We start from the raw sequence: 19461 nt of genomic DNA on the forward strand, positions 1-19461 counted from the left end.
TTCTCTATTCCCTTCTGACAGGGGTGCTAACCCTCTTCAGCCTCCTTTGCCTTTAGCTTTCTGGAGCTGCCTCAAGCATGTCTGCCTGCCTTGGAGAATGTGGCCAGGGCACTGTCTTCATTGTCTCGGCCTGGGTTCTGTGAGGACAGGCCTCTATCTCTGAGCAAATACTAACAAGCGAGCACAGAGCAGATATGGTCAGCTTATCCTCTCAGGAGGCTTAGCCTCCACAAGGCCACTCTCCCAGGCCTGTCCTGAAGCTAGCACACCTAGCAGTTTCTTTAAGATCCAGGAATATTTGTCAGATTCTCTGGATTCCCCAGGGCATTCATAGTTTATCCTGAGGAGCCATGTCTGAGTATGTCTCTCTCTTCTTGCACATTGGACAACACTAGAGAAAAGTCCTGGTTTTTGTTTGTTTGCTTGTTTGTTTGTTTGTTTTTGTCTCGAGACCACCTTTTCCTGATACTGAAAGTAGGTGGAGCTGGTCATGGTGGCTCAGGCAGATAACGGAAAGCTGAGGTAGAAGGAACACCCTAAATTTGAGGCACCTTTGTTAAATTGTTCACCAATGACTTGAGCAGGGCAATGTTTTTAAATCCTCGCAGAGGGGATATTGTTCTGCCTGCCGCTTGGCTAAGAGCTGTGGGCTTGGCTCTGTGGGTGAGAAGCCCTTGGGGTCAGAGAAGCCATAGGATGGCTAATGATGGCTGCAGTTCACATAGGCATGGTGAAAGCGTGCCTGCCTGTGTGGCACTTCCAGACATGCGTCTACCTCCTCAGACTTGTCTCCTTCTTCTCCTCCTTCTCGTGTGTGTATTTGTATGTGGGCATATGAGGCCAGAAGTAGAAATCATGTGTCTTCCTCTGTCACCCTCCACCTTAGTTTTTGAGACGGACGGCCACCCCAGTCTTTCACTAAGTCTAGAAAACTGTTTAGATTGGCTGGCCAGTGGAAAGCCAGGGCCTACCTGCCGCCATTTCCCAGCCCTGGGGCTACAGATACACACCACCACACCCTGCTTTTATGTGGGTGCTGTGATCCTCATTCTTACGCTGTGAGTACTTTGCCCACTGAGCCACCTCTCCAGCCCCTAACACGTTTCCTGTTGGAGACTGTCGCGTGCTGCATTACCAGCAGCCATCTGTTAACAGCCAGGCAAGAAAGAAGCAGAAAGGGATGCAATAACAACAAGGCTCTAGTGATGGGAGAGCAGGAATGAGAAGTAATGCCATTTGTGGTCAGAGGCTCTGGTTATATATATATATATATGTCCGCAGAAGCTTTATTCATATACATTTGAAATAAAAGTAAAACCCTACAACAAGAAAATGATTAAGCAAAACTGTATGTCCATATTATGTGATACTTTCAGGGTTAATAATAACAAAACCTGATCGATAAGCAAATCTCCAGTTCCATTAGGACCCCACACTCCTTGTCTTCACCACTTAGCTGAAGCCTCAGGCTGTGTCTCTAGTCCCTCTATCTCTGAATTCAAGAGGGAAACAAAGCCCTGAAGTACGGCACGCTTCCCGCTCTGGTTCTTTTTAATGGATGCATCAACTTCCTTATCCATTTCCTTCTGTAAGATTTCCTTGGGGTGCTTGGTGGTCATATGCTTTGTACATTAAGAAACTGAAGCAGCCTATATGACATTGCTAAAAACACCCAACTTCTAGGAGCTGAGAGAGAATGAAGGACCATCCCGGAGAGGGCTGTGGGTCAGACTGTGGGAGTCACCACAAGGAACGGCCACGGGGTGGGTGATGCATTCCGGTAGAAAGAAGTGTTGGCAAAGCACAGGGCAGAATGCGTGGGGAAGGAGAACGGCAGCCCCTGTGTGGTGGTCAGTGGGAAGGGGGTCAACACTGCAGAGGTGGGCAGGAGGATTCGGGGGGCCCAGGCAGTGGAAGCCACTGAGCCCCAGCAAGCGGGCCCGACCCTGATGACAAATGGGTAAGGAAGGGTCTGTGCAGCAGTGAGCGGAGAGAAAGGGCCTGGTGCTGGGTGAGGCAAGTCTGGGAACTGGTAATCTCCTCCAACTAGAGAAGCCCATGAGGAGCTTTTGAAGGGTCTGAATCTCCCACCTTGCTGTTTACAAGGGATAGCTCTGAGGTCATGAAATAGAGAGTGGTAACCAAAAGGGTTGACGGCGTTCAGTGTGCATGCGCAAATGTTCTGATTTGCAAACAGCTGTGCAGCGAGTCCTTATGGCAGGGAAAGGCATACAGGCGTCTGTGCATTTGGTGTAAATAAGTAAAGAATACAGTTGAGGCTTTACTTTGAGGAAAAGACTGTGGAGAGAGTGACCTTGATGTTTCCAGGCTTGGCACCATTTGTTTTGACTTGTTATCAGATGTGGGTCCTATGAAGCAAACTAGTAATGACTCCCCCCCCCTTTCTTTTTTATACTGTTACAGTGACAGAAAAAGAATGTCCGTCATTGTTCGAACACCATCAGGACAACTCCGACTCTACTGCAAGGGAGCTGTAAGTCTCAGCGTGTGGTGGGCTTGACCGACTTCTTGGAGACTGCTTTGCCAATGTATTGCTTTCCAAACTGCTGTTCACAGTGCCCCCATGATGTGCCCCAAACTGAAACAAAGCCCTAGCAAGTCACTAAGAGCCACGGGTTCAAGGTGGTACTAGATAAGAGTGGGCAATGGGCAGTGAAAAAAACAAACAAACAAACAAACAAACAAAAAAAACAAAAAACATGCTTTTAGCAGTAGCAGGCTTTGGACACCCGGCATGCCACACGGAATCCTTGGAGGAGGGATTCTAGGTCTGGTTTTGCCACCATCGTTTGGTGTCTTTGGTGTCTGTAGTGATGGTACCATGTTGACTTGGGGTCATCATTCTGTCCTCTGATGTGTCTGGTTCTTCAGCAGGTACTCTTTCTCTCCGCTATGGTTCATTTTTAAATTCATGGCAGAGAGAGAGAGACAGGCAGAGAGAGGGAGGGAGGGAGGGAGAGAGAGAGAGAGAGAGAGAGATATCTGTGCTGTAAGGACAAAATTCATATCCATGTGTGGATCTATTTTTATAACTTCTTTTGGCCAGTTTCCGTTCTGATTTTTTTTCTCCAGTATGCCTAACTAATAATAACCAAACTCCAAAGGTGTTTTTGCTACAGAAAGCTGTACATGCTTATGAATTATATAGCTGTAAAATTGTATCCTGTTGCATGGTGGCTCTGTGGGATGAGGGGACAAATTATCAAACTTAATTTGAGAGTATGCCAGGAGCAAGATACTGAACCTGGATCAGTGATGAGTTGTAGAATTTACTCATCTCCAGCAGTCACACATATGATTAGGGTTTTTGTTTGTTTGTTTGTTTTTTGAAGATAAACAATGTATGTGGCTTTTAAAGGCATTACATTTGGACCAACAAAAGAATTCTCCTTATACAATAAGGCCATTTTAGTTAAGGCCATCAAGGTCTTACACGACTTTGTTTTTAGGCTCTGTTTGTGTGTCGCTTGTGGCGGCTGCAGCAGCTGGAAGAGAAAGGCTATGAAACCAGGAGAGTGTTGGCATGAAAATGCTGCCAGTGCTCATCACATTCTTGCCTGCTTAGTTCTGTTTAAACTTGCCCCTCCTCCAACAAACTAGTTTAGTTAAAAAAAAAAAGTGTTTTGAGATGCTGGTGTATGTAGTGAATTATCAGGAACAGACAGGCACCCTTTCCTGCTTGTCAGTGTGAGGTACAGGCTGCATCAAACTGGGTATTTCTCATTAAAAGTGAGTCAAAAGCAAAAGCTGTGGTCACTTTGGTTATAGGAACGTCCATTATTGGCAAGTAAAGTTGTATTTGAATATCTTAGGATATGCATTATACTCTTTTTGCTTCTTCATAAAGATGTCACAGGATGAGCACCCTAATAAAAAATTAGATGAACATGGTGGCACACTTTAATTTCCAGCACTTGGGAGGCAGAGGCAAACGGATTTCTGTGGGCTTCAGTGAGACCCTGCCTCAAACAAACAACAAAATCCCACCAACAAACAAAAATCCCCAATGTGGGTTGATGAGATGACTCAGCAGGTAAGGGTGCTTGCTGCTGCCTGAGCACCTCGAGTCGCTCCTCAGACCCTGTTATGACATATTTTAAAATATGCCTTCCATACGACAGGTCTACTATGGAGGATACTCATTAGATAGAGATGGAGAGAGAGGGAAAAAGAAGAGAGAAAAGAGAGACAGAAAGAGAGAGAGAGTGGGGTAGAGGGGGCACCCTAACAGAGAAAGGGGAGAGAGCAGAGAGGAGAGCAAGAGAGACAGAGAAGTAAGAGGCAGGGGTCCTTTTATCCTGGGTCCCTGGTGGCTTCAGCCAATGATGACATCACAGGTGGCTAAGTAACCTAAGTGTGGGCTAGTGCATCAACTTGTAAGCTAACAGACTCATTTGTAGGAGAGAACAAACTCCTGCAGGCTGTCGTCTGACCCCACATTCTCTTGCTGTGACACTTCACACTGCATACACACACACAACACACGCAATTAAATGCAAATATGCAACAAATTAAAACAAATACCAATCCAAAACTTTTCAAGCACTGACATGACAGTAGATCCCACAGCTGACTTCAGAGTGTGAGCTCCAGTCTAAATGTAGCCATGGGAAAGATAGAAAATTGCTGTCAGGCTGTGTGAGTAAGGTGGACACCAAACATAAACGTTTAGGCTGAGCCCCATCCCTGAGCTATCACATCGTATGTATACGCATGTACTCCCGTGTCTGAACCCCCCGGATCTGAAGCACTCCCACTCGGATATCAGGTGCTGAGCCTGTGCAGAGCTGAGGGTCTGAGTTGTGCACACATGTGCAGGTGTGGGCTCTATAGCAGCCTTGGTCATGTCTCCGCTCTCAGGCTCTTCCCCCATTGTTGTTCCTTCTTGACATTTTAGATACACAATAGCTTTTGGTATTGTTAGGCACATTTTACAAAACTCATGTTTGGCCCAGCTGAGAGCTCCCCTCTTTGCCCAGTCAAGTATTTTCATGTACATTAGGTAAACACGCACGAAAGAAAGCTTTGTTTAGAGTGCCTACTGGCAGATGTCCTCCGGGCTTTGCCAGTCTCAGTGGATGTTCTCTTCTTTCACAGGATAATGTAATCTTTGAAAGACTTTCTAAAGACTCAAAGTACATGGAGGAGACGTTGTGCCATCTGGAATATTTTGCCACCGAAGGTAAGAAATTTTAAGATGCTGTTTCTGACCCTGAAGCTGAGCTTTCCTGTGGCTGCTGCATGGGTAGGCAGGAGTGCCTTTGGCAGATAGGTGCTTTTCATGTAGTACTGACTTGCTTCCCTGGACTGGCTTTTCAACCATTTTCCTTTGTCCCCTCCTAAATCCTGTGACAGTGAGGACGTAAGTGGCAGAGTCCAAACTCAGTTACCTGTGTTTGACTCTGCTACGTCACAAGTGGCCCCAAAACAGAAGGCAGCTGACCCACAGCATATAGAATTACAGCTGTCCCTTTCTTTGGATACTCTAGGGGGTCATTTCCCTGACCTTGTGCTATCACTGCCTTGTGTAGGACTTAATATAATTCCCCCTGCACACAATGAGTAGGAAAGGAACTCTCTAGAAGCCTTTGGATAACGGTGACATCATATTTTCCTGCTACTGAATGTGATGATGGGTGTGTATGGGCTGAGTGGTGTTTTCTCACTGTGGTATGCTTCCGTGGCTAGACACATAGACACACACACACACACACACACACACACACACACACACGAAGACATGGCTGCTTGAGAGCACAGCTCTTCCATGGCATAGCACAATGGGCTTTAAAAATTTTTTTATTCATGTATTTGTTTATTTATTTGTTTTTTTAATTTTTATTAATTACACTTTATTTACTTTGTATCCCTCCTGTAGCTCCCTCCCTTCTCCCCTACCAGTCCCACCCTACCTTCTCCTTCTCCACACATGCCCATCCCCAAGTCCACTGATAGGGGAGGTCTTCCTCTCCTTCCTTCTGATCTTAGTCTATCAGGTCTCATCAGGAGTGGCTGCATTGTCTTCTTCTGTGGCCTGGTAAGGCTGCTCCCCACTCAGGGGGAGGTGATCAAAGAGCAGGCCAATCAGTTCATGTCAGAGACAGTCTGTGTTCCCATTACTATGCAAACCACTTGGATACTGAATTGCCATGGGCTACATCTGTGCAGGGGTTCTAGGTTATCTCCATGAATGGTCCTTGGTTGGAGTATCAGTCATAGAAAAGACCCCTGGGCCCAGGTTTTTTGGTCCTGTTGCTCTCCTTGTGGAATTCCTATCCTCTCCAGGTCTTAATATTTCCCACTTTCATAATCTTTCATAAGATTACCTGCACTCTGCCCAAGGTTGGTCATAAATGGGACCTCATGAAACTGAAAAGCTTCTGTAAAGCAAAGGACACTGTCATCAGAACAAAAGGACCGCCTACAGATTGGGAAAGGATCTTCACTAACCCTATATCTGACAAAGGGCTAATATCCAGAATATATAAAGAACTCAAGAAATTAAACAGCAACAAATCAAGTAATCCAATTAGAAAATGGGGTACAGAGCTAGATATTGAATGGCTGAAAAACACTTAAATGCTCAACGTCCTTAGTCATCAGGGAAATGCAAATCAAAATGATGCTGAGATTTCACCTTACACAATGGGCTTTTTATTGATGGCTTACTACCTGCCTGTGGCTCTCTCTCACATACACACACATAAGCTACACAGATTCTGTACCTCTTTGCAGTGGAAAATTCACTCATGTAATCTTATGCACTTCTAAATGTACAGGAAGGACAGTGTATGTAAGTTTACATGAAAACACAGGGGAGGGTCTGAGTTACTCTTCCCAATGCTACAAGACACTGCTTAAGGAAGGGTCTGGAGCTCCACAAAGAGAACAACAGAACCAAAAAATCTGGGCCCAGGGGTCTTTTCTGAGACTTATACTTCAACCAAAGTCCATTCATGGAGATAACTTAGAACCCTGCACAGATGTAGCCCATGGCAGCTCAGTCTCCAAATGGACTCACTAGTAAGGGACTGTTTCTGACATGAGCTCAGTGGCTAGCTCTTTGATCACCTCCCTCTGAGGTGGGGCAGCCTTGCCAGGCCACAGAGGAAGACTATGAAAGACAGTCCTGATGAGACCTGATAAGCTAGGGTCAGATGGAAGGGGAGGAGGACCTTCTCTATCAGTGGACTGGGGAAGGGGTATGGGAGGACATGAGGAAGGCAAGGAGGGAGAGTGGGATTGGGAGGGTATGAGAGTGGGGGCTACAACTGGGATATAAAGTGAATAAATTATAATAAATAAAAAATTATATTAAAAAAGAAAAAGAAAGAAGAGCTTTATTATGGTTCATAGATTGAGGGTACAGGTCATCATGGCATGGTGACAAGCTTGGGGCAGCTGTTCCCATTGCGTCTTGGGAAGCAGAGATGAAAGCTGGCTCTCACCTCTCTCTGCTTTTTATTGAGTGTGGGACACAGGACATAGCCCATGGAGTAGGGCCATTCATAGGTAGAATTGACACTCCTACTTGCACCCAGAAACACCCTCACAGACACGCTCAGACATTTGTTTCCTAGTTGACTCTACATCCTGTCAAGCTAACACTCACTATTAAACATCGCAGTGGGCAATTTTAAAATTTCCTTTTGTGGCTCTATGAATGTTAAAGTAGAGGAGCCCTAAGAAGCAGATGGCCTTGTTAATTTTTGAGCACACTGTCATAAAAAATGCCATGTGATGCCCCCTAAGAGGGCTATGTTCTGCTTTCTACCACTTCCCTGTGGCTGTCTTGCAGGCCTGCGGACTCTGTGTGTGGCCTATGCAGACCTCTCTGAGAATGAGTATGAGGAGTGGCTGAAGGTCTACCAAGAGGCCAGCATGATACTGAAGGACAGAGCCCAGAGGCTGGAGGAATGCTACGAGAGCATTGAGAAGGTAATTGCACGGGTGGGAGTGTGCCCAGTGACGGGTGTTGCGAAGGCTTTGGATCGGAGTCCGTTTGTTGTCTTTGGGTACTGTTGTGTCCCTGGGGACTCTCAGTTTTTCATCATTCCTTTGCTTTGGGATGCTCTCGCTGTCCGAAAGTTCTAGCTACCTTCAGCTAGGTATTAAGGAAACCTTAAATATCTGGTTCAAATTAGTACTGATGGGCTGAAGAGACGGCTCGCCTGTAAAGTACTGGCCTTTCGAGCACAAGGATCCAAGTTCAATCCCCCAAACTTGTGCTAGTGACTTCAGTATTGGAGAGGTGGGGACAGGAGAGTATTTGGGCCTTGAGCAGGTTGCTAGGGAATATGACACATTGACATACAGACATTGTCCTCTGTATGAACTTGCTTTCCTCTGCTTTAAAAGAGGATGACTGGGCAGCAATTCACAGCTGCCTTGACCTTGAGATGGTGTGGTGTTCATTCCACTAACCATTGCACGGTTCTGGGGATGGAAGTTGGGGCCACTTGCTGTACCACTCTGCTACACTTCCAACACCCCATTATTGAATTCTAAACTCACAGGTCTTTATTCCTATCCTTCCGGATAACTGTCATAATGAGAATAAATTCTTTGCACAGGAAAATGTCCTCATTCATTTAATATCAGGCCAGCCTAAGCCTGTGCTTTGCTTTTAGATGATGCCCGTGCTAACATGCCCAGTGTCTCAGGTTTGCATTCTGTTGCTGTGATAAAGACTATGACCAAAAGCAACCCGGGATGGAAAGGGTTTACTTCAGCTTACAGGCTAGTCTATTACGGAGCACTGTGTTTTTGCACAGCTTGGGTTCCCAAGCCATGAGTAGGACAGTGAAGGGATGAGGAAAAGTGACAAACACACAGACACCTGGGCACAGAAAATCTGGGATTGGGTGGTCTAAACTCGTGGTTGAAGGAGCTGCAGCAGGTTGGAAGTGCAATTTGTTCATTATATAGAGTTGAACAAGGGGATGGACTTATAGCAGAGAGCTGAACAGATAGGTGGGATTATCACATACAGATAGAAAACAAGGCTGGGTTATTATATACAGCTGAACAAAGTTCATCTAGTCTCAGTAGGAGCTGTTCCTGTAGGGAGCAGTCCTCAAGATGTAAACATCCAGGGGAAGAGAAAGCCATGGTAGACATTTTTGCACACACTATCAACATTTGCACTGGGACCAGAGGAAAGCATTGACTTCTCTCTGAGCCTCACCCACCCAGGCAAGGCTTTGCCACTCTGATGGGCTGAAGCAATAGTCCTTCACATGGCTGACATGGCTATGCTCATGTCAAAGAGTACACTTTCAGTCAGGATTTTGATTGCTCACTAAAATGGAGGGAAGTCAGAGCAGGAACTCAAGGCAGGACTTGAAACAGAGGCTGTGGAGGAATGCTGCTTTCGTGTCCATTTCCCATGGCTTGCTTGGCCTGCTTTCTGTAGAACTCAGGGCCATTTGCCCAGGAGTGGTGCTGTCCACAGTGAGCTGGGTTGTCCTATTTTAATCATCAATCAAGAAAATGCACCAGAGACTTGTCTACAGGTCCATTGATGGAAGCGTTTTTCTCAGTTGAGGCTCTCATTCCCAGGTGATTCTAGCTTGAATCAAGTTGACAAAAAATAAATAAATAAATAAATAAATAAATAAATAAATAATAAACATGAAAACATGACTCCCATGTGCCATGGAATGATTGATGGGTGTGTCTTGAGTGGCTCAGCATGGTCAATGGTTTGTGAGTGCTTCACACCTAGGTGTCACTAATTGGTAAGGACCCTGTCAAGGATGCCAGACTTTCTGCTCTTAAGGATCAATTGTCCTCTAACTGATGTTGTTTTTTGACCTAGAATTTACTGTTACTTGGAGCTACAGCCATCGAAGATCGTCTTCAAGCAGGGGTTCCAGAAACCATAGCTACTCTGTTGAAGGCAGAAATCAAGATATGGGTGTTAACAGGAGACAAACAAGAAACGGCAATTAACATCGGTAATCAATTTCCTAAGATTCCTGATAATGGTTCTTGTAAAAAAATTGCATTTTTCAAGTGTCTTGGCAGTTTATAGACCTCTCTTTTGTTTCAAAGATCCACCAAGAATCTAATGAAATGCTCATATGAGTATGTTCTGTCTGTTATAAATGTATACACATGCATGTGTGTGCGCGCACACACACACACACACATGAATTAAGCACTCTTAGGTAGAAAAAAGAATTCAAGAGTTGACACTATAGATTATTTTAGATGTCTTTCTTCCCTTAGTTTTCTTTGACAGATATTGTCACTAGGTTTAAATATTTATTGTTACGTTTAAGTGACTTTGCTATTGAGTGGGCCTTTCTAAGGGCTTTGCACTTTTGTCTCCCCCACCCTTCTTTACAACCTTGTTGCTGAGCATCGAAAGGGTGGAGAAGAAGAACTTGAGAAACTTCAGAAAACGCTCTTCGTTGCTTGCTTCAAAAAGTTGTTAGATACAGATTAAAAACTGAAACACTTTTAGGCTTAAAAAGGAGTTGAATTTACTAAAACTTAAAATAAATGTAACTGCTCATTTCAGTTAGGATTAAACTGCCTGGGCCTCTGGTAGTATGGCCTCATAACACATGCATATTTTTTTTGTAATAATATGAATATATGGATCTGTAAAACTTGTAGCTGGAAATGTAGCCAGTGGTAGAGCATGCTTGCCTAGCGCCCACAAATCCCCAGCAGTGCCAAAAAAGACAAAAGAAAAAAAAAATAATAACCCAAGATTACATAGCTTATTTGTGCATGGACGTACTCTGCCCCAGCTACTTTAGAGGAAGACATGCTACAGAGTCTGAAGTCAGAGGACGGGCTCTCATCAGAACAGCTTCCTCAGACTCCTGTCCGCTCACTCCAGGGGCGGCCCTTTCTTCAAGCCCTTCTTGTTGCCATCAGCCGTCCACTCAGGCAACCTCAGCTGCAGACAGTACCTTTTCCTGTGGGTGATTTTTATTTAAGAAATAGGAAATTTTCATCTAATTATAATCTTTAATTCTGATCTAATTGCTGACTATATGCACTTCAGGCTCCCAAGCAGCTGACACTAAACTCACAAGAGAACAGGAAGAGTTGTCACAGAGTCTCTGACATTCGAAGTGGACTCTGTAGATCTGTGCTGCTGTCTGTCACTCAAGTGTCTGATTTTGGAGACAACAGTGTGGTGACATTTCTCCACAGACCCATTGCTTTTACTAGAAAGTAAACCTTCAAGCTTACAGGCCTGTGTTGTGCCAGTAACAGGTTCAAATGAAGGGATGGCATTTGTTTCTTGAGTACTGTTTTTCCATATACATATGCAGATTTATCCCTATTCAATTTTGGCCCTCAGCAGGGTTTTCCATGCTGCAACCTATGAGCCTTGTTCACAGTTCACAGAGGGTATAGCCAGTTGACTGCTGCCCTGGGGTAGATGCTTTCTGCCTCTTACAGTGGTAAGAAAGATGTGGGTAACCTTCAAGTGAAAATGTTACTAGGGTCATAACCTTCCTCCTTTTTCCATTCCTGAGTGAAAGGCATCATTAACATGTAAAATTGCAAACTTCAAGCAAGCCTGTGGCAGTCTTAAGGAAATAATTGATAGTGCTAAAATGAGGAGCAGCCTTCTTCTTCCTCCACTATCTCCTCGAAGCCCCTCCCTGGGCTCTCATATTTATACCCTCTCAGAGTCCTCAGAATTCCACTATCTGCAGCTGGCAGAGACCACGCCCCTCTCTAAGTAGCTCAAGGCTGTTAATAGCAGGCAAAGACAGGCCCTGCACAAGGCAGTTATCAGCTGTGGGTAAACTAAGGCAGTCCTATATCCCAGACTTGGAATTAAAACAAAAACATAGTTACATAACATGAGTTTTTAAAGAAAACAAAACTTCCACTACACTGAACTTATGGGCAGAAGGCAGAGGTCAGCATGTATGTGTCTTTCCTACCCCATAGTTCTCTTTTCATCACTAGGAAGTCCAGTGGTATCACCCAAGGAACATCACTATTTCTCTTGTTAAAACCACCAGATAGTTTTAAAACAAAAAGAAACGGAATAATTTAAAATCTCAGCATTTAGTAGACAAATAAACATGTTAAATTCCTTTTCAAAAGAAAAATTAAGAATAGGGAGGGAACAGGAAACAGTTTTGTATGGAGTTGCAGTGCTGGGGAGCTCTGAGAGGCTCTGAGAGTGTGCCCCTGGATCCCATTTAACATTTCACAACTGTTTTCTTCCCTCCTGGAGGTTCTTAGGTTAGCCCCAGAAGGAAGGTCTATATTTGATTTTCACTTACAAAAGGGGGTATTTTGACTAATCATTTCCCCATAGGTTGGGCTAACTCTTCATCCCTAAAGACCTCCCGCAACTCTAAGTAGCCCAGACTGTTAGAGTCTACTGTCACTAGTGCAAAAGAATTTACTGGAAGCATTTTTATTTGAACAACCGCTGCTGAAGCAAGTTTTAAACCCTGGATCTCTGCTTTATAGTTTGCAATTTTAAGCAAAATGCTACTTGACAACTGAAAGTACACAAAGGCACTATGATGAAACCCCTAAGTACTTTCATTCCAGCCTGGCAGGAGGAGGGCAATAGATAAGTGACACTTGCCAGAATTTGAAGAGAATGCCAAAGGCTTCCGAGGAGAAGCAGATTAAGCTGTTTTGTTTCATTTGGAAAATGAAGTTGGTCTTTGCTCAAAAAATTATCACAGACTACTTGCCCTCCGAAGGCCAGGGACATTTAACCTGGTTGAATGTGAGCACCAACCGAAGTGTGCTGCCCCTGGCTTCTGATGGCTTTGGATGAAATGAGATCAGCTCTTGGAGAAGAGCCAGGTAAAGTTGACCCACACTTGTAAATTGAGGTCTCTGCTCTTTAATCTCAAAATCTGTCAGATGGCCATCAGGGACTGAGAGCAACAGCTCTGGGGGGACTTCTCTCCAGGGTTGAAATAAACAGCACTCTGCAGCTTACTCTTCTCGCTCCCCATGTATGATCGGCGGATCTCAGAGCAGGATGTGATTTTAAGACCACAAAATAACAGTGCACCCTAAAAAACATTACCAAATTAAAGCTCTCAGCTCTCCAAACTAATGTTCCCCTTTGGGGAGAAAGTGGAGAGAGTAAGCTCACAATCCCAGACATAACTAAATCTAGATTTCTATGGAGACATGTTTGAAAGACTGGAAAGGATCTAGCCTTCCTGGCCATCTGTCCTGGGTTCACAGCAACAGCAGACTGCCATCCCTATGATTCAGCATGGTGCCAACCTGTGAAAGTGTGTGGTGTTGGAGGTTCTCAGTTGTGTTCAGGAGAATCTAGTCAATGAGTTCCTGCACGTGGATGGATGAAAACCATTAGCAGGCACCATGACACAAGATGGTCTTGTAGGTTACTCCAGCAGGAGCCAGAAGGTCCAGGCAAAGGCCCATCCTCCAGAGAACCAAGGGCAGAGGGTTTCTTACAGACCCTGGCTCATGGACACATTTCCCTCAGACACTTATTCCACCTCAGGAACCCTCACTCATGGCAGTATGTGCTGACCTGGCCTTACCTTGTGAGCTTCAAGAGCACCGACTCTTGTCTCTTCTGTGAACTGTTGTAGTTTCAAATTTTTGCTTCTTTATTTATTTTTAGAAATTCTTCAATTTTTCACCCGTCTCTATACTTTAGCTCCTCGTTTCTTTTTCCTCCTTGGAAGCGGCCACCACATGCCATGGGCTGTGTGACCCAGGCTGAGTTACTTCATCTCTCAGTACTTCAGTATGATCTTTAAAGCAAGTAATGACCCATCGATACCAGGTGTAAGGGAGTTAGCATGGAACCTTGAACATCATTAATTGTATTCACTAGTAACTGCTGCAGAGCTAGCGAGGGTCAAAATCTGCTACACAATTAGCATTTTATCATCCAGTCACACTCTAAGGAGTTCATCATTAACTCATGCCCCAGTTGGAGAATGCAGAATCCTCAACTCCACCGTAGAGTGCCTGGCAAGCACTCTAGCTGCACAGTGTAAAAATGCAAGTTTTGATCTTCTTTTTTTTTTTTTTTTTTTTTTGATGAATAACCACTGAGCTTGGAACCTCTGCCATTAATATAAGTGCTGTTGCTTTGCCTGGGAATGAGGCTCTCACTCCTCTGAAGGAACAGGCAGTGTGTGCGTAGTCAGTTAAGCAATAGGAACAGGCACAAGAGCTGATTGTTTTGTTTGTTTGTTTGAACAGTAAGTTTCTAATCACTTTATATGTTAAATGTATGTGATGAAGTTTTTTTTTTAATTTAAAATAAATTTGTAAGACCATAAAAGTTTAAAAGCCTCAGTTGACAGGTAACAAAATTCTGGGACAATGAGAAACTGGCACATATTGCCAACTTAGAAGTAATTTGAGATGAAAATTATTTCCATCTTCATGACCTTCAAATAGAATGAATACACAGTAGCATTTTAGTCTCGTTAACCCCACGTTCATAAGAAAAAAGAATACAGACTGGAAACTTGGCTTTTACTGTAAACTTATTTGGAAGGTGATTAGCCCGTGACAGTAGGGAAATGACAGCTGAGGGATTCACAAAGTTCTCCTCCAAAATCCCACTTGAGACTATGATACCAAAAATTTAAGCTTAAAAAAATAATTTTTCTAGTTTCCTCAAACACAGCTAGTTAGCCTTTAAAGGCAAAGTGGTCATTTATCCGTATAAACCAGTGTTGCACACAACACAAAAGTATTCTAGGGCTTAATTTGGTTAAGTAAATTGCTAAGGTATTATGGGAAAAATATACTTAAAAACAATGTGACGGCTGATAGTATACCCAGTGGGAGAGCACTGGAGTGGGAGGTTCTGGGTCCAAGCTCAAGTTCCGTAAAGATCTGTGTTAGAGCTGGAGAGATGGCTCAGTGGTACATGTGCTTGCTGCCAAACCTGATGACTTGAGTTTGGTCCCTAGAACCCACGTGATGGAAGGAGAGAACTGACATGTAGAAATTGTCCTCTAATGTATGTACACACACACACACACACACACAACGTTAAAAAGTTTTAACTGATTTTTAACTCTAAAATATTGTAGGTAGAGCTAGATGTAGATAAACATTTGCTAAAGAAAGTCAACAATCCCAAACACAGCAAACGTCACCACGTCCACAAACAACCTCTTCTGATGTGTTCCCCTGAGAGAGCGCTTGCCCATTGAAACCTGAAGTCCAGTTAGAATGGACACACAGTATGCTCATTAGAACAGTGCGGTGGCTCCGTGTTCCCAAGTCCTCCACCTCCAATTGCAAAAGCCAGGTTTTGAGAAAGTTCTGGAATCTCTTTAAATAGACCCTGAGTCAATGAGACCCGGCACAATTCATACAACCTTAATCCTAAATTCTAAAATCTGAAGTGCTCCCAAATCCAAAACTATAGTCAGATTTTGGAGCATTTTGGATTTTAAACTTTTTGGAAATGCTCAGCCAATAATATTCATGCAAATATCTTAAAATTAAGTCATACTTTATATATAAGTACTTTAAAAAATTGTAAATCTGAAACATATCTCGTCTCACACGTTTGGGATAAGGGGTGCTTACTCTATATTAGTTTGGTCTTTAACAAATTTAGTTTGAGAACAGTTTTAGTTTGAGAAGCTCTAGGTTACTTTGTGTAATTAATACACTTTTTGGATATGGCTTCAAAATAATTTTATGAAAAGCCATTATTTTTGCCTCTATAATTTCTCTTCTGGGTACTTTTCTAAATATTTATTTTTAACAAATGACAATCCTGAATAAAGGATTGTAACATTCCAAAATAAACAAGTTGAAAATATTTGTTTATTATTTATTTATTTATTTAGAAAACCTACAATAGTTTTTAAAATTTATTTTTATTTTTTATTAATTATAGTTTATTCACTTTGTATCCCAGCTGAACTCCCTTCCCCACACCCTCCCAATCCTACCCTTCTTCTCCTGGGCCCCTCCCCCAGTCCAATGATAGGGCAGGTCCTCCTTCCCTTCCAGCTGACCATAGTCTATCAGGTCTCATCAGGACTGGCTTCTTTGTCTTCATCTGTGGACTGGTAAGGTTGCTCCCCACTCAGGTGGAGGTGATCAAAGAGCCAGCCCATTAGTTCATGTCAGAGTCGGTCCCTGTTCCTATTATTGGGGAACCCTCTTGGACAGTGAGCTGCCATGGGCTACTTCTGTGTAGGAAAACCCACAAAAGTTTTTCTTGGACTTATTTTCTGTTTGTCTCGGGTTCTGCTTTGGGTCTGTCAGAAGTAGTAGTTTCTTTTTTAAGAATCATGACCTCAGACTGGGAAAGGATCTTCACCAACCCTATATCTGACAGAGGGCTGATATCCAGCATATATAAAGGACTAAAGAAGTTAAAAAGCAATAAATCAAGTAATCCAGTTAAAAAATGAGGTACGGAGCTAAACAGAGAATTCTCTGTAGAGGAATATAGAATGGCAGAGAAACACTTAAAGAGATGGTCAACATCCTTAGCCATCAGGGAGATGCAAATCAAAATGACCCTGAGATTTCACCTTACACCCATCAGAATGGCTAAGATGAATAACTCAAGTGACAACGCATGCTGGAGAGGTTGTGGAGAAAGGGGAACCCTCCTCCATTGCTGGTGGGAATGTAAACTGGTACAACCACTTTGGAAGTCAATCTGGCACTTTCTCAGACAATTAGGAATAGTGTTTCCTCAAGATCCAGCTATATCACTCCTAGGTATATACCCAAAATTTGCTCAAGTACACAACAAGGACATTTGCTTAACCATGTTTGTAGCAGCTTTATTTGTAATAGCCAGAATCTGGAAACAACCCAGATGTCCCTCAACGGAGGAATGGATACAGAAATTGTGGTATTTTTACACAATGGAATACTACTCAGCAATCAAAAATGAGGGAATCATGAAATTTGCAGGCAAATGGTGGGATCTAGAAAAGATCATTGTGAGTGAGGTGTCCCAGAAGGAGAAAGACACACATGGTATATACTCACTCATAAAGTCCTGTAAGATGTGATAAACATAATGAAATCTATACACCTAAAGAAGATAAACAAGAAAGAGAACCGGGTAAGATCCTCACTTAGAAAGACAAATGGGAGGTGCATTGGATGTAGGAGAAAACAAATAACAGGAGCCTACTTCAGAGGGCCCCTGAAAGACTCTACCTAGCAGTGTATCAAAGCAGATGTTAAGACTCATAACCAAACCTTTGGCAGAGTGCAGTGAACCATATGAAAGAAGGGGGAGTTTGTATGACGTGGAAAGGATAGGAACTCCACAAGGACCAAATATATCTGGGCACAGGGGTCTTTTTTGAGACTGACACTCCACCAAGGACCATCTATGGATATAACCTAGAACCTCTGCTCAGATGAAGTCCGTGGTAGCTCAGTAACCAATTGGTTTCCCATAGTAAGTGGAACAGGGACTATTTCTGACAGGAACTCAAGGGCAGGCTCTTTGACCTCCCCACCCCCCAAGGGAGGAGCAGTCCTGCTAGGCCAGAGAGGAGGACTTTGCAGCCAGCCCTGAAGATACCTGATAAAACAGGGTCAGATGAAAGGGGAGGAGGTCCTCCCCAAGCAGTGGACTTGGAAAGGGGCAGGGAGGAGATGAGGGAGGGAGGGAGGGTTTGGGAGGGAATGAGGGAATGGGATAGAGCTGGGATACAGAGTTAATAAAATGTAACTAATAATAAAAAAATTGCACCTGGGTATAGAAGAAAAAGAAAAAAAAAAAAAAAAAAAGAATCATGACCTCTCTAGCCCCAGGTAGTTAGCTAGACTTCTTGTACCACTCATGATTTCCCTCCTATTGGGTGGGCCTTAAGTCCAATTAGACAGCTCTTGGTTACTGCCGAGGTATGAGTGCCACTGTTGCACCTTGTAGGATATTTTGCCATGCTGGCCACTGTTACAGTTCATTGGCATCACATAGTTCATAGGCTTACTGATTGTTTTCCCCACCTGGCAACTTACGTAATATTTTCTGATACTATGAAAGTTACATAGCAAGAAAGCAAGAAGGAGGCTTTCAGGTTAGATACAGCTTGAATCTTCTGAGTCCTGTGTTTGAAGTGTATAGTCTTAGCAATAGGAGCTTAGTTGTCTTCAGTCTCTGAGAGGCAACCAAGCACATGAGCAATAGCCTATATTGTTTTGGGAGTTACATGCCTTAGCCTGTCCAACACAAAGAGAGTTTTCTCATGCATGGTACTGGAGTTTTTGTTAGATAGTCTATATAGCTCTTGTAGGAAGCATTGCTAGTCCAAGAGGCATGTGATACATATAATATAATATATAAAATATATCAATATATATTATATATTAACTTTAGATAAATATAAAATAATACAATTCCTTGAGGCTTTGTCAAACATCCTTAGTGTTATTTATCTTAGTTTGATTTGAGAACAAGATTGAAATTGTTGATTCTAATTGGAAAGGGATACTTTGTTTTAAATCTTTGTATATCTTAACTTAAACTTAGGTTCACTTCTTTAAATGGAGATTGCATTGCTCTTTTGGCAGGAATGCAACTCCCTTGGTATAATAGTATCCCTTTAAACTTGAGAATTGCTAGCTTTAGAAATAAAAGGCAATTTTGATTGTGCAGTAAGCATGCTAACTAAGAGCACAGATTTCATTAATCACTTTGCTGTTATTTTAGGTATAACAAGGTTTATCTTAATGCTTTACAAGAATAGCCAGAATAAAGAAAAAATCCACAGAAATTGGCAAATAGTTATTTTAGCTATTAGTTATAAAGACCTTATCATGCAGTTCTCTTCAAACTGTTTGCAAGGAAGTGAGTTTAGCTTATGCCCCTAGTCCTCTGGTCAGTAGTGATAAGGCAGACACAAGAAGGGAGGCTGCAAGATGTCTGCATACATGTGAAACCTCTACTTCAAGCAGGGTAGAGACAGGAGGATGGTTGGGTCTTACTGGCTTCCAGCCTGACTGATTAGGCATGGGCTCTAGGTTCAGGGGAAGACCCTGCCTCAAAGTAATGGGAGGAGTGTGGTAGAGGACACCAGAAACTCTTCTCTGACTTTCACTCAAGTGTACAGATTGGGTAGCGCACACACATGTGTGCACACACTCATGCAATGCGGAAATGAAAAAAGGTAAATTAATAAGTCTTTTAGAAAGGAGTGGCCGCATGAGCCACTGGATTGGGGATCCGCAGGAAGGGTGACCGCTGCTCACGTGTGGGCCCCTCTCCATTGCAGGCTATTCCTGTCGGCTGGTGTCACAGAACATGGCCCTTATCCTGCTGAAGGAGGACTCTTTAGATGTAAGTTGTTTCTCAACTGTTATTTCTGATAGAGCTGAATTAAATTATATACTGTAATTATCAAGCAGTTTATTTGTGTTAAAAACAATTGTAATACGACTTTGTTTAGTTTGTCTTCATGAATAGATGTCATAAAGCCTCGTCTCTTAACA

General features: G+C 43.2%; 1 protein-coding gene across 4 annotated transcripts in view; it reads left to right on the top strand.

The window, feature by feature from the left end:
* Atp8a2 (ATPase phospholipid transporting 8A2) overlaps positions 1-19461 on the top strand; it is a 512095-nt gene that overhangs the window by 156724 nt on the left and 335910 nt on the right. For all 4 annotated transcript variants that reach the window (XM_060391096.1, XM_060391095.1, XM_060391093.1 and 1 more), the window contains exons 20-24: positions 2425-2494; positions 5119-5203; positions 7820-7959; positions 9842-9980; positions 19245-19309. In XM_060391096.1, the coding sequence (XP_060247079.1) occupies positions 2425-2494; positions 5119-5203; positions 7820-7959; positions 9842-9980; positions 19245-19309 (499 nt within the window). The remainder of the gene's footprint in view (positions 1-2424; positions 2495-5118; positions 5204-7819; positions 7960-9841; positions 9981-19244; positions 19310-19461) is intronic.

Source organism: Meriones unguiculatus, chromosome 9 (assembly GCF_030254825.1).
Source record: "Meriones unguiculatus strain TT.TT164.6M chromosome 9, Bangor_MerUng_6.1, whole genome shotgun sequence".
NCBI classification, from domain to species: domain Eukaryota; kingdom Metazoa; phylum Chordata; class Mammalia; order Rodentia; family Muridae; genus Meriones; species Meriones unguiculatus.